Raw genomic sequence first — 15,982 nt, 5'->3', positions numbered from 1 at the left:
TCCCTGGGATGCAACCGGCTTGGTCTCCAATCCCTACTTTGATGCCTGTTGTGGGACTTCATGTTATCCGGTAACAGGATAGTATAAATGCGTAAACCTTGCAAAAGGACTGGCAGAGGTTGCGTACCTTGAGCACAAAGTCTGGTGGGAGATGCTGCTTTGATCTATACCTCCAGGTGCCAGAGCTGGGCTGCGAGATCAGGCGCCTGCAGTATGAGCCCCCTGATGCAATAAGCAAGCAAGCAGCAGGACGGGCACCCTACAGTGTTTCGACATCCCTGCATTTGCTGTGACCAGTGCAGGTAAGTACTTGCAGATATTGGATTTAGCATCTTAGCTGAGATGGGAAGGTAAATGTGTAGCTTTACAAAATGAGTTCAGGTGTGGATCTGTGCAAGTCTTCTGAGATACAAATGCTGCTAAACACCCTTAGCCGTAGAACATAGATGGCTCGAAAAATTTCATGTCTGAAGTCCAAGGTCTGTGAACACAAATCACAAGCACCTCCGGATGTTCAGTGCCCTGAGGCGTATACCCCAGCTAAGCAGCAGTGGGGAGCCTAGAAGGTACCAGTTATGGGCCTAAGGTCCTTAATCTACTATTGTATGCCAAAGCTTTTGTGGACGTTCATGTTGTTGCTTTTTTTTTCTTTATACTTCAATTATACCAGCAAGGCATATGATTTACTAATTTTTCATTCTGGCTCACTGAATATTCTTACCTATCTTGAATTTAATGGAGGTTTTTTTCTTCAGTCTTCCGAAGTACTTTATTCTTATTACTTCTTCTGAACTATGCATATTTTATGAAACTTACAACCGAATCACAGTTTAATTCTGTAATTAGTTCCTTTAATTCACATCAAAAGCTGAACGTCGGTCAACAACACACGAATTCTCAGGAGCAAATCTAACTCTGCAGATGAAGCAACCATCAGAAAATAATTTACACTAAGCGAAAAAACACCACATACACACATTAGAACAAATTCGTAGTTGTATTTTATTTAATCAATGAAAATCTACCTTAAAACCACAAAATCAAATTTGGTAACCCAGTACATTGGATTAGAGAAAGCTTCAAGCTTTTAAGCACAAGCCAGAAGTCACAGTCTCAAATGAGAGTTTCAGAGGCCAAAGCAATATGCTGGAACAAAGTAGTATCTTTGCTGTGGAGGCATGCTCCTTGCACCATTAGCAGTTTCAGGTGCAGTATTTTTCAGCTGTCAGTGATAAGCAGCAGCTTTTCTATTGGTTTTATAACGGAGTTCGTTGCATTGCTTACCTAGGCCCTGGATTAATGGAGAAAATAGGCAAGTTTAAGCACTCGCCTGTCCAATTACTACCAACAGGCAATTTACACTGTGGTAAAGCTAGCTTTATTTAAATGAGGTTCAGACAAGAATTATCTTTACATATTATTAACAGCTTTGGAGCTACAAATGTAAGAATCAGGATTACACAGGTCATGCTATTGTTATTTTACCTGCTGCAGTTATTGCAATATGGCTTAACGTACATAGGTATACAATTTGTACAAATTCAGCCAAGTTTGCACTTGTGAGGTGTTATTAAGAGCATGATCAACTTGCAAGCCAACTTAAACCTGTGGAAACCAACCAAGGGTGCTGGAATTGCCCAAAGCTAAGGGGGAAAGCTGCCACTAACAATGGACAGAGATAGACTGGATTGTTTGAAACCACATTGTTTGGCTTTAAATATTTATATAATTTGCTCTGAGGTAAGGAAAACTCTTTTGATGCATCCACACAGGGCAGCAATAGATGGTGCAATCACACCAGTGCAATTAGTGACATTGCTTGCTGTATGCGCAGCCTCGAGGAGAGGCAAGCACCTGCCATAACAGGAGCATTTGTACAGTAGAGGCTGATTTTAAAATAAATTACTATACAGGTAGGATAGTGAGCTATTGTTCAACCTGATGGGCATCGGCTTCACAAAGTGCGATCTGTAACCTTCACTTCAGAAATCAGAGCTGAAAGTATGGACTTGTACCCCATGTTTGATTTTAATGTAAACAACTAAAGAGAGGACCAACTCCTGTTGGGGACAGACATCCCAGGACACTCAGTCTTGGGCCTTCTTTCCATCCTTAAATCACCCTGCTCATTCTGGTCTACAGCTGTTGTCATCCAATCCACCTTACATGAAGGTTTTTAAGATCTCAGCACCCCAAAGGTCTCATCAGCTTTTTGCAACCCAAGGCAGAATTCACCACCAAGCCCTTACCCTCCTTCCTACTCCTCCCTCAGTGAAGCCAGAGAATTGATAGGAGTGGGGAGCATTTCAGGAAATGCTGTAGTGGGAAAGAGGTTCAGGCAGGGGTTGGGAAAGGAGGAAGCTTGTATGCAGGATCTTAGACAGTATAGGTATGGGTAAAGGCTTGGCATTGGATGGGGCAGTGACCAGAAATGAGCAGACTCTGGAATGACAGGGGTGTGATTTGACTGTCGTGGTACTGCTGGGGTTGCTACATCAGCAAGACAGCAGGGAAACGGTAAGTCTGGAGGGATCTCAGAAACGAGGGAGGACTGCAAGTAGAAGTGGTTGGTGGATCTGACATGGGTCAGGCCTCTCCTTTTGTCTTTAGAAATATCATAGTTCTACATTAAAATCACAGCTGGGTTTAGGATATACATATAAATATTCAAAGCAAGACAGCCAAGTTTTTGAGAGACTTTCCAAGGGGAAGAACCTGGAACAATAAATAGGAAACTACATGTTATCAATTTCCACTCCAATGGCATCAATTTCCTCTCCAGGCTACTCTACAAAATTCATTTAAGGGTATGCCTAAATAGTACAGAAGTATCATAGCTCTACATTAAAATCAGAACTGGGTTAAGACATACATATAAATATTCAACACATTACAGTCCAGTCCTGAGACCTGAAGTCTGGAACAAGAGAACGGTATTCTTAATCTCCTTTCAAGCTACACTTGTAGTAGAAGTAATTTCTGACTAAATCAGGCCTGCACAAATACAACTGAATGATGGATAGAGATACCTGAATAGGACTGAAAGGCAGCAATCTTGAGCGTCTTGCTCAAGAATTTGTGCGTGATCCAGTTCCTGCTGTTTGATAAAGACACATATGCTACTTGGCCAGAAGTCTCATGTGTCCTCATCAGTTAGCCCACCTCTTTGCCCTCACACACAAGTCAAGGGGCATCTACGGCCACTCGTAGGTCAAATCAAGGCAGTTACAGAAGATGTGGGGCGTAAGGGAGACTGCAGAAAGAAGGTGGGGGGATTCAGAGATGACTGAAGGGATTCTAGGAGATGGGACAGACAGGACACATGTTATGTGAGGGGACAGTAATAACTCCGGCACAAATTTTAGTGGTCTGTCCATTCACTCAGTTGTGCATCTCCAGTCTAAATGGTGTATTGTGGGCAGAGGCAAATGACCTTCAAACGGAACACACGTGTAGATACAGCCAACATTAAAGGCATTGTTTTTTTAATACAAATGACCAAAAAAAAAGTGAGGTCTTCAAAAGAGCAGATGTTAACATCCAAGAATAAAGGGTAGTGAATAAAGCTCCTGGTTCTGTCACAGGATTGTCAGTTGTTCTCTAGGACTGGCATCTTTCCAAATGCCACATGGATGCTTAGCACATCTGAAAGAAAGACGACAGGAAAGAAAAGCTTTATTAATGACAGCTTACTCTCTCAAGAATATCTTATTTTCCCAAGCAGTTCTCAAAGGTAGAAATAAAGGTCTCATGACTGACTTAGGCAACTGCAGTAAATATCCTAGGGAGAGACTGTAACTATCATTTCTGATTCCTATTTCACTGATGTGCAAAAAGCTTTGCTACATGAGGCACTTCAGGTTTACCATGGAAGGCAACACTCACATCCTTTAGGATTTTAAGAAGAGCTTTGTTAGAGAGGAAGCATGTTTGCGGATTAAATCCTGTACATGAAATGTGTGCCATATGACTGCATTATCTAGAAAAACTGGAAACCACATTTTCTACCTCCCAGAAATATCACCCTAAACTACAGGCCAAGTCAAAGGCCATAAAAGTGAGGGGAGCTGTACAGAAAAGAAACAAGGTGTTGAATAGCCAGACAGAGAGGAAGTAAAGATGACAATAAAAATAAAAATCTGTGACCTGTTGGTTAAACTGGGGAGAAGTTGCCTTTCGCCAAAATAAAAATAAAAAAAAAAATTAAGAGACGCAACAGTTTTAGACACCCCCAAAACTATTCTGGAAAAAGAAACAAACTGCTGGCTAAAAATGCTACTTACATTCAAGGCCTCAGGAGCCACTAAGTTCTGACTTTGTGGACTATCACAAGATGTTCCTTCTTGGCAACTATCATCCTCCCACGACTGTGTTTTCCCATCTTCCACTGGCAGGTGATGCTGTTCTTCCTCACTTTCTCTGCATGTTTGCTGACCTGTATGTTGGTCTGGGATTTCCATAATCTGGCCAACCTCTTTTTCCCTTAACTTTGGTGGGTGTATGTCTAGGGGGTCTTTGGTTGAATCTTCTGAAGTATTTAGTTCTAGTGTCGATTTCGGAAGTCTCACACTTTCCCTTGAAACATCTTCAGGGCCAGTCACAATTGTTAAAGAATTCTGACTTTGTCCGTTTTTCAGCATCTCTGAAGTTAACAGCCTGTCTTTTGTTTTTTCTACAGTTGCATGGATTTCTGTAGACTCTGTTAAGGTAGCAGTTTTCACTATTCCTGATTGCTGGAGCTTTTGTTCTTTACTCCATGTCACTTCATCTTTTACTGGAAGTTGATGATCCACCTGCCTACTTTCCAGAAGTTCAGGTATGTTTGTATCTGATGGGCTTTTCCCTATGGACTTAATGTGCTGCTCTGACTCAAAGGCAGCTGAGTCTTCTGCTTCTGCAAGTTTGTGAACAGCTGTCTGGATGGCATTCAACACAATTTTCGTACCCTGTGACGCTATAGTCACAGACTGAACAACATCCTTCTCAAATTCCGTGGGGGCGAGAGACAGACCGTCATTTGGAGGAATACCATTTTGTTCGGGTTGCCCTGTGCTCTGGAGCCTCTCTTGCTCTTCTGATATTCCATTCACAGAAGCAGGAGTTACTTGAGGCTCAGGTGCTTCTGCACTACCCAGCTCTGCAGTCCCATAGCCTGAAGAATCAACAGTAGTAACTGGGACCTCTTCAGAAGCCATTTGCTGTGGTATGGTTGCCAAGGGCTGTACAGTTTCAGCTGTTGTGTCTGCTGGCATTTTGGTTTCTGCCATGGCACGCTCGTCAACTGCTGCAGCTGCTACAGGCACAGGTACTTTCAGAGCCTCCAAGCTTTCAGCTTCTAAGAAGGCTGAGTCAGAGCCTTCCTCTTGCATAGTTAAAACCTCTGGCTGGACAGCAGTTGAACAGTCATCACCTCTCACAGCTTCCCATTTTCCAGATTCAGATAATTCTTTGGCTCCTTCCATCAATTGCTCATTTTTGTTATCTTCTTTCTGAAAGTCTTGACAGTTGGAGGTTTCTACAAGTTCTTGTTCTTTTTCCACATTCTCCTCATCCGTTAAGCTGCTTAGAGTTTCACATTGCTTAGGACTTCTGTCAGTAAGGACCGCACTTCCATTTTCAGTGGTATCTGGGCACACTGATGCTAAATTAGGTACACTGTCTGCTTCAATCTGTGTGGGAGCCTCAGTGACAGTGGTATCACCCTCTAAGTGTGTTTCAGTTCTGAGCATAGCATCTTCCATTTTGCCACCTTCGGTTTCATCACTCTGGGAGGGAGTTTCAGTTGGTTTTTCTCTGCATTGTGGCTCTAGGATGGGCACAGAATCTTTTGCTGTAATCTGCCTGCCAGCACCATCCCTCACACTCTGCTCAGCATCTGCAGCTGCTTCTGAGCCAATTGTTTCTGAAGGAAGGGCAGGGGTTTTAACCTCATTCTGCAGAGGAACCTCAGTAACAGCGACTTCTGTGCTTTTTACTCCACGGAGCACAGCATCATCTTTCTCTTCCTCTCTCTGGGCAGGTGCCCTGCTCGGAACGCCTTCAGTGCAAGCTTGGTCTTGTGAGTCTAAGTCAGGAATTTCATCTTGTCTTTCAGATTTAACAGGGACTACACTGACAGCTGCTTCTGTGTGCTCTGGTCCCATGGTGAGGGTTTTGTCCTCTCCTTCAAGCTGCACAAGCTCTTCAGCTGTAAGCCGCAAGGTAGAGGTTTCATCCTTGGTCTTGTCCTGCACCTGTGGAGAATTGCAACAGACCTGTGAAAAACGGTTCAAGCAGGGAGTGACCAGGAATGATCTGGGTGAAAAAGCATCAGAAGATAAGAGCGTGAGGTGACGACACTGAGATTAGTGGGTCACCAAGATCCCAGCTAGTGTTCAGTTTCTCGGGATATGTGGCAGCCTAAAGCAAGGGACAAACGACAGCACTTGAAACAAAGACTAAGCCAGGAAGAGGGTGGGGAGGTAGGGAAGAAGGTAGGAACAGATCAGCCACAATAACCCCTGCGCATTTAAAGCTGGAGACAGTGGTGTCATTTCTTTTCCCCGCCCTTTGCAGAAGTACCTCAGCTACGATTGTACTTCTGCGTACGACTGAAGATACAATCTGCTATGTATGCTACCATATGGATCACATATGGATCGCGTGTTTTCACATAATACCCTCAGTCACACTGCGCTGTGCAGAAGCCCTAATAGCAATTGTTCCAGCACCCTCTGATCCACACACCCCATCTCCCATCCCATTCTGCATCCACCTCACTCTGCATAAAAGCCTCAGTGGCTGCTGCTTCTGGGCATCTGTGTGCCTGTCTCACTAGAAACAAACTTCAGTTGCCTCAGGCTGCACAGAGAAGGTCCTTAATAGTAGTAATATCCTGAATAGTGATATTGCCACAACCTAGTTCTAAATCAGGTATAATATCTAACACTTGCTGACTTTTTTCTTTGACAGATGAACCTTCGTGTCATACGTAATACTTACTGCAGTCTGCACTTCTGGAATACATTCATCTCTCGTCTCATCTACTGTCAAACCCGTTACAGGCAGTTTCTCTTGTTCTGAAGGCTCCTGCTTTGCAAATGGCTCTTCCTTGGGAGTGACTGCTTTCATAATGTGAGAGTCTCTGTCTTGTGATGAATGTTCCTCTACTGTCCTCTGAACTTCAGATATTTCTTCATGGTCTTCTACAACTGGTTCTTCACATGCCTGCCACTGGCTTTCATCTCTCAGAACATCTACATTTTCACATCCTTCTGTACTTTCTTTTGTTGCAGCAGACATTTCATTTCTCTCTGAACCTTCCTGTAGAACACTCTCTTCAACACCGGTTTGGCCCTGAATGCTCTCTGCTCTTCCCAGGGCCTGGACATCAACCTCCTTATGTTCTTTTGTCAAGGACTGTTCAAGCAAAACAGTTTCCTCACCTACAACTTTCCAATCTTTAGCATCATCTTTCACTTCCGACTCAATTCTTTGCACTGTTGTAATTATAGTTGCTGTCATGGTTCTTTCACTAACCAGCTGGTCTACATCTGCTGTCTTCACTCTTTCAGCAACTTCGTGAAGAATTTTTTGTGTCTGTTTGTCTAATTCTTTCAAATTTTGTTCAGTGGCCTCTACTTCTTGTACGGGTGTAACTTCCTCTGTAGTATCTGGGGTTTCTAACAACTGCGAAACAGCAGAAACCATCTCAGTTGTCTCCTCAGCAAGGGACACTTCCATTGTTTCTTCAGCACAGGAAGCTTCTGCTGTCTCCTCCAGAGCTGTCACTGCTTCTGAGGTTAGCTCTGGCTCACTTGCTGTGGTATCATCACTAACATCCTTTCTCGTCTCTGGCACTGTCTTAGCAGCTACCACTGCTTCTTCCACAATAACATCCGATTCAAATGTTTTCTCTGTTTCCTTCTCTTCCTCTTCTTTTGCCTGCTCAATACACTCTGTCAGGGCAGCAGATATCCAAGATGGTGACCTTTCTTCAATACTGGTAATTGCCCTTTCCCCTTCCACAACAGTAACAGTAACTGCATGTACCAGCCCTTCATGTGCTTGCTTAATTCTCAGGGTCTCCTCCAATTTTCCTGCTCTCTCTTCCTCTGAGGTTTGTTCTCTCATCACTTCAGCATCTTTTGCTTGTTGGGCTTCAATCTTCTCCTGCTCTGCTGCTTCATATTCAGATAAAGGAACAACAGCTGGAATATCTGAATCTTCTTCAGTTGTTTCTGCCATGTCTTCTCTTGCTTGCTTAAGATGAGTTGGTTCTGGCTTCCCATCCGACCTTTTCTTCTTACGCCCAGGCATCAGTTTTCTAAATGGAACCCACGATTCATCTTTTCCAGGCTCACCATCCGATGTTGAATGCTCCAGGCTAGATCCCACAACAGAGTCTTCAGTTCTCTCTTCCATTCTGGTTTTGGATTTCCTTCTTGGAGTGACTAACCTTTTAAATGATTCCCATGTTGAAATACCTTCACCTTCAGATGGGCTTCCAGTTTGTTCTGGGGAAGAATTCCCTTGTCCTTGATCACTCTCCTGAGAACTAGTAAGAACTGCATCTGTTGTTGTTTCTTTGCTCTGCCCAGATTCTTCTACTTTTTGGCTTTCTTGACCAAGCTTATGTTCAGTTTCATCATCAGATGACGATGATTTCCTGGCTCTTTTCTTTGAAGAACCTACACATATAAAAGCTTCCCAGGACACAGACGTGTCAACCTTTCTTTTGGGCTCTTCTGTGGCTTTCTCTGGTTTCTGGTGCATCCCATTTTCTTTTAATTCTCTCTGGTTTTCATCAACAGTGTTTTCAGTTGCAGACACTGCAGCACTCTTTGTCTTATCAATTTCTTCTTCTTTATCACTTTCAGAAGATCTTCTGACACGCTTCTTGGGAGTCACCATCTTTTTAAAAGATGCCCAGGGTGTAACATTTTCTCTTTTCCGCTCCACATCTGAAATTGCAGCATCTTCATTTTCAGTGACCTGCATTCCATCTACAGATTTTTCCAAAGAAGGAATTTCATTCATCTCCTCAGGAGAAGAAGCAGAACTCTCGCCCTTTTGCTCCTCCGGGCTATCTGCAGAATCCGATAAGTGTTGAATTGGTTCACCCTGTTCCCCTAACTTAGATTCTTCTCTTTTGCTTTTATGCTTCTTTCCAGACAGTTTTTTTAATCCAGTACCTGTAAAGAGCTTCTTTAAAGGGCTGCCTTGTAGTTTATTTTTTTCTTGAGAAAACAGCAGTTCAGCTTCATTTGTGATACCTTCTGGAGACCTCTTTCCAGCTGCCTCTTCAGGAGTTATTTCTGTGGCTACTTCACCTGGTTTGATAGTATCAGTCGTAACTATGCCAGTTTTTCCCTGTAGACCTTCATCAGTGGGTTTGATTGACTGTTGATCATCCTCTGTGTCAACTGAACATTCAGAAGTAGAAAAGGACTTCAACCCAGGAGCACCCAGAGTCAGTTTTGTCTCATGTTCTTTGCTTTCTTTCTTCTCTGTGGTTCTATCTTGAGCTTCTCCTTGTGTCTCTAACTTTTCAGTGATGTCTTCCGACATGGGTGAAATTTTCAATTCTGCTTCCTCTGTTTTTTCATCAAGTGTTTCTTTCCCCAGTGGATCAGGTTTATTTCCTTCTCTTCCTTCAGATTTTTTAAGCTGTTTACTAGAAATTTCAATTGCCAAAGATCCTGCTTCAAGTTTCTCTTCAGAGGATATTTCAGTTCTGTCCTCTATGTCACACTTGACTCCAGTTGATTCTGGTTTTTCTCCCACAGGTAGGACTTCTGAGGATGTTTTCAATTCTCCGTTCACACTGTCAGTGATAACAGGTACCACGGACCTTGTTTTTAGTGGTTTATCTGTCACCTCATTTTCTTTCTCTCCTTCAGTTTTTTCTTCCTTTTTACCAAGATCTTCTGAGCCTTCCACCAGCTCCCTTTCTTGATCATCTTCTTCAGCTTTCTTCTCCTTTGCACTTTCTTTAACAACTGCTGTTGCTACAACCTCTTTTTGGCCCTGCTCATCATGCTTGACTAGCTCTTCCTTCTCACATGCTTCAACTCCTGTGACCGCCACAGTCTTTTTTGACTCCAGCTTTTCACCTTCAGTTTGCTCCTTCTCATGCATTTCAATAGTTACTGCTGTCACATTCTTCTCTTCATCTTGCTTCTCAAATTCCGATTTCTCCTCCTTTTCACTGGTTTCAGTTGTTAAGGTTGCCCCCTCTTTGTTTTGCTCCTCTTCTTTTGTAGGAGACTGTAGTTCATCTTCTTTAGGCTTCCTAAAACTCTTCTTTTTCCTAAATCCAGTCCATCCCTGAGTAAAAAATCTTCTTAACGGTGATGCAGTATCAGTGGCTAAGGCAGCTGACTGAGAACAAATCTCATTTGCTTCTGCTGTTTTAGGAGATTCATCTTCTGGTTTTTCATTTTTCAGCGTGTCTTTGGTGCTGTCTTCTGCAGAGAGTGCATCCTCAGGCATCACTATTTCTTCTGACCTGACTTCTTTTTGATGATCATCTCCTTCAGGGACTTGTGTTTCCTTTTTTACAGTGAGCAGTTGAACTGGTTCTGATTTTCCTGTCTTTTCCTTCTTTACTGTGAATCTGAATCCAACAAATTTAAAAACCTTTTTAAAACCCAGATCATAAGACTGTGGCTCAGATGTGTGGTCGAGGTCTTCTGCGTCTTCTTCCAAAGATGGCAGCTGTTTAACTGCATGAGCATCCTCTTTCTCAGCATCCACACCGTCCTTGGTGTTTGAGTCAGATGGACATGTCTCCATAGTTTCAGTGTCTTCCTTCAAAGCTACACTGGAATGTTCCGTCTGTCCAACTGTTTAAAAAAAAAAAAAGTTAGATCCCTTCCCAGTTTAATGTTATATTATACCTTTATATATAGATTGTTTTTTTCATTTTTATCAAACTTCCCTAAACAGACATGTTCCGTTATTTCTGTGCCTATTCTATGTGCTACTATTAATTTTTTTGTTCAGGACTAGCTTTTGTTCTAAGATTACTGTATTTCCTTTCCTTTCTCATATGATTGTACGTGTCTTTCTAAAGTTTATTTGCAAACATACCTTTCAAGCTTATAATCTCTCATTCTCGCCTTCTTTTGCAGGTTTTGGGTTTGTTTTTTTGGGGGGGTTGTTTTTTTTGTTTGTTTGGGTTTTTTTGGTTTTTTTTTTTTTTTTAGGGGTAGGTGTTTGGGGTGCTTTTTGGTTTTTGTTTGGGTGGGATTTTGGTTGTGGTTTGGGGTTTTTTGTTTGTTTTTGGTTTTTTTTTTACTTTAAGGCAAACTTATGTGAGGAAAAAAGAAATTTAGTTCTATCCTATCATTACTCAAAGAATATATGGAACAACATATGTAACTCTTCCTGAAGCAAAGCTCACAGTATCCTTTCCATGCAGAGACCCCTCTGAGGAGGAAAAAAAAAAAAAAAAAAAAAGTGTGTTGACCTAAAACGATGACAAGAAAAGAAAAGCTCATTTTACAGCTCTGTCCCAAAAGACTAGTAAAGATGTGAAAACACCCATGGGAAATCTCCTATTTTTCTGAAAATCTGTAACCCCTAAAACAGTTACATTACAACACATTTGTTTTAAAGGTCACGAATCTTGGAATTCTCCCATACATCACATCACCACTACAGCCAGACAGAAACCTCACCTACAGCAATTCCACATCGCTTCAAATTAATGGGGTTGTTACTCTACAGGCAGGTAAAATCCCACCCTCCCACTGCTCACAAGTCTGTGTCTGCATTACCTCTTTCTTGAGCACTGTTTGAGTTTTATCTTCAGGACACTGGCAACCACCCTCTCAGTCTTGCTGGGACAATTTAAGTACTATCGCTCCCTCTGGCCATCAGCTGCCTAAGTTCACAGGCTGACATATACATTAAATCCCCGGAAATGCAGCAGTTAAGGAGTCAGCAAACATCCAGTTTACAGCACAAAACTGCAAGTACCCCATGCCCCAAATAAGTAACTCTGCAGGGAAAAGGTGGAAAGGAACAAGGACACTAAGCTTTTAAGTTCTGCCATTTAAACACAAAAAATAAGCAGGTAAAACTGTTGCTGCCCATCATAGGAATTTTAATAATAGTAATAACTGTGTGATGAATATGCCTGACGATGAACAGGACAACATGTGAAGATAAAATCCACAGCATGTTCAAGACACCAAAAGATTCTTGGGCTTGGATACTGCCAGGATTGCAGTTTAACATTGTTCCTGACCATTCATTTTGTGCAACAGGTAAAGGTGCAAGGGCACAAGTTAGTGTGCTCTTCTCTCTCAACAAACTTGCTGGAATGCTAAGACAACAAAATAAAAAAAAAAAAAAAAATCAGTGTTAAACAGCAACATCTTGGGAGAAGACATGGCCCCTTTCTTTTAAAGACGTACATGTGCTACTTTGATGCCCAAAGGCATGCAGGACACAGCTTTCAAAAGTACATGTATCACTGAATTCTCCAAAGTGATTTAGTTTTTATTTGATCCATCTTTTAAGTTGGTTCTAACTCTGCCGTTGGCCCTGCCTTGTGCAGAGGCTGTACCACCTGATCTCCAGAGGTCCCTTCCAGCCTAGATGCTTCCTCGATTGTCTTGCCCATTTCCCCTTTGAGAAGAATGGCATCTTCATAAGCACACAGACAATCTACTCTAAGTAAGGCTGAAACACAATTTAAATAATAAGCAAAACTAAATCTACAAGTATACTGGCTTCTAATAGATAGGTAGAGGGCAAATTATATTTATATTCACTACCAGCACCCTACTGGTTGTTGTCTCTCAGCTGACATAAGCAAAGCCTTTTATTTTTCCCTTTATCTAACAGTTTAAAATTGTTTCCTTTAATTGATATTAAATTAAATATTAAAATTATTTCCTTTCATTAATAACTAAGTCACTTAGAAGTCTGACCTCTGATAAATCCCTGCACATTTTAAAACCAAGATGTTCAAAGCAAGTAATTTGTGAAGAAGCAGGGTAAGAAGAAGCGGACATTTTATGAAGAAGTCAGGGTTATTACTCCACTGGTAACAGACCTCTTGCATATGTACCAGAACACTCTGCAGGCAAAAAAAACTCACTGCAAGAACACTTCAGTCAGTGAAGGGAAATAAGGTTGTAAGCACAGCTAGAATCAGCCATAACACTTCTGAACTCTCTTTTCCTTTTAAGATGGATACCAAAGAAAAACCAATGTGCTTATTTTATTAATTTTTTTGTACTCTTATAAATCAAACATTATGTAGTTGTATGCTGAGAACACACAAGGATAAAGCCAAGGAACCACTTTTGTATCTGTGTTCATCTATTCTTAGGTCCAGAAAGAAATTAATTGTAATTTCTGTCAAACTACGTAATTTAACAGAAAGCTTATCATGGCTTAACAAAGTTATTATTCACAAAGTTAGAGACACTTCTTCCAACACTAGGGTACATATCACATTATACTCTCTATATATGTATGTATATACATACACGCACACACACACACATATATAGGTAGGTAGATAAAGGTGTATTAACTCTTCTCTTTTTCCTGGGCGAAGAAAGTGGTATTTCTTCCCTTTGTCTACGCTACAAGTATTTTTCTGACTGAACCAGCTTTGAAATTAAACACTGATCATTTAACATGAAATGCGCTCCCTCATAGCGCACAGTGGGTATACTTGTCGACTTAGTCCAGGCATTACCCCTTCCATTCCACAACAAAAAGCATTTAACCCGCCTAGGAGGTATTTCGTCCCAAGGCAACACAGAGCTTGGATGTCAGCTGTTAAGTGACCTGCTGCTGTTACTCCTAGTCTCTACTTTGTCTGCCTCCTTCCCATTTAAATCACTGGAGGAGTCTTTTAAACTGAATTTCTCATGCCCTTCCTCAGCATTTGGGGGTGAGAGATGCCATTCAGGAAATCTGCCTGCATGCTGCCAGGAGGCTGCCACCGCTGCCGGACAAGCCTGCAGCGCAACATACATACAAGTAGTACTTTCACAAGATACACCCCAAAGAGCATTTTTATATCCAGGGGGGCACAAAGGAACCAGAAGACCCAAGAAGTCAACCATACACGCTGAACTTTATATTTAGCAGCTGGATTCTTTAATGACATTTTTATTAATGACATTCTTGGTGCCCAAACATTGTTAGTGTACTTCTGAATGCAAAGCAAACCTTGAGTAACTCCACTTTGAAAGCTTTGGAAATTATTTACACAAGGTATTGTTCTTCAGAGTACCGTAGCATGTCACTACCACAGGTATTTTGGCAAGACAAGCAACACTTTCTGAATGAATTCATAGAAATTGAAAGTATCTTTAAGAAACACGGGAGAGCCTCATCAAAATACCTACCGGGGGGGGTGGGGGTAGGAACCTAGTAAAACACTGCTATGAACACAATTTCTTTAGGTCTGTCCTGAACAGGGCTGCTCTTCACCAGCTATGTGCTAGTCGAGGAAAACAATACAATAAAAATATATCCAGAGGCAGCGATAAAAATCAAAAGTGGTATCACAAAATTGATCCACTTTGCTACTTAAATCCACCGTGGCTAAGAACTAATGCTGAAATTCTATTTTAACTGCTTATGTACCAGTTAAGCTTTCAAACATTTTTAATTGAATCAAGGTGTTGCCCGTGTTTTAGTAACTGCAAGTGTTTCGTTTTATTCTGAAAGAAACATATGACACTGACGGTGTTAGGGAATCAAGTGTTTCACAGGTAGCTTGGTCCACGGTAAGAATTCATTGCTGTTTTATCCAAAATATACTGATCAGATGTTGGAAAATTAATATTTTCATAATGACTGGATTCCTGTCCCATCCATTAAAAATGAAATTAATAACTAACACTTCTCTCTCGGTAGGCTGATAGACACTGTTGGCAGTGCAACTTAAGTGCTCCCACCATCTCATCTGTCTCTAGAAGTGAAAATGTGTTTCTCCCCTGGTAGTTGCCAGAGGGTTAAAAAACACACACCAAAAAAACCACAGAAACCAGCACTCTGGCTGCAAGAGTTAAATCCACAGCACTTCATGTGCTCGCAGTCAACCATGGCAACATCTGGAGCTGGTTGACTTTTCCCCCTAAGGATTTGCAGCCCTGCACTGGATTTTTTCCATGAATTCCCTGCATTCTCAGTCTCTCAGATGGATGTCACACACCCCCAGCGCCCGCCTCGCTAACTCCACTGGACACCAAAAGGCTCCAGAGGACTTTGTGCTGCTCATTTATCCAATGTTTAAATATTTAGGGCCAAATCGTGCTTTTGGTCACATACACGACACTCTTGATAGGTTTGCATGAGCATTAACGAATGCCGAAGCTGTAAGGTAGAAGGGGTATTTTACTATCCCTTGCCTCCATTTATCTAGATTTGCTATGAATACAACTTGTAAAAAAAAAACACCTACTGCTCTGAAACTCACATGACACTGAAACAGGAGAAGGCAATTAAAAAAACATAATTTGAACAGAGTGTCCATGATATACCAAGCTTTTATTTGTTAAATGCAGATTTCCCTTAACTGCACAATTATTCTAATTATTATTAGAAAACATCTGAAGACAAAGTCAAGAAAGTGTAAAAAATGGTAAGGATGGAGAAGCAGTAATTAAAAAAAAAAAAACCCACAGTTTGAAATTACAGTACCTATGAAAAACCTGCCCTGAACAGATTGATTTAGAATAAAGTAGCTATTTGGAATTATCAGTGAAATTGGATACTTTAGCAAGTGAAAAAAGCAAGCTGTGCTTTTGGGTCTTCATTGCAGAGTGTAAGAACTGGACATAATACCACAAATTCTGATTCTTTTAACCACAAGTTTCAGAAGGTTGGGTTTAATAAATCAAACAAACACACCACCCACTCTGCAGTAACTAACACGGAAATATGTCCAGGTGTTACCCTTCTAACAATTTTTTAACTATAAGGTTTAAAGTCTGTGACACTGCTGCTTCTTGACAATGTGTTT

At 41.5% G+C, this 15,982-nt stretch overlaps 1 protein-coding gene across 1 annotated transcript in view; it reads right to left on the bottom strand.

Annotated features, from left to right (window-relative positions):
• Nucleotides 1-4,283: 4,283 nt before the first annotated feature.
• Nucleotides 4,284-15,982, bottom strand: part of AKAP12 (A kinase (PRKA) anchor protein 12) — a gene marked incomplete at its 3' end in the record, with an annotated part of 12,977 nt that continues 1,278 nt past the window's right edge. The window contains exons 2-3 of the mRNA XM_010291455.1: nucleotides 6,982-10,826; nucleotides 4,284-6,233 (exon numbers count right to left, since the gene is read on the bottom strand). Coding sequence (XP_010289757.1) covers nucleotides 4,284-6,233; nucleotides 6,982-10,826 — 5,795 coding nt within the window. The remainder of the gene's footprint in view (nucleotides 6,234-6,981; nucleotides 10,827-15,982) is intronic.

The sequence above is a fragment of the Phaethon lepturus genome, unplaced genomic scaffold, assembly GCF_000687285.1.
Source record: "Phaethon lepturus isolate BGI_N335 unplaced genomic scaffold, ASM68728v1 scaffold34537, whole genome shotgun sequence".
Classification (NCBI taxonomy): Eukaryota; Metazoa; Chordata; class Aves; order Phaethontiformes; family Phaethontidae; genus Phaethon; species Phaethon lepturus.
Note: the sequence above shows the minus strand (reverse complement) of the source record. Positions and strands in the feature narration are given on the sequence as shown.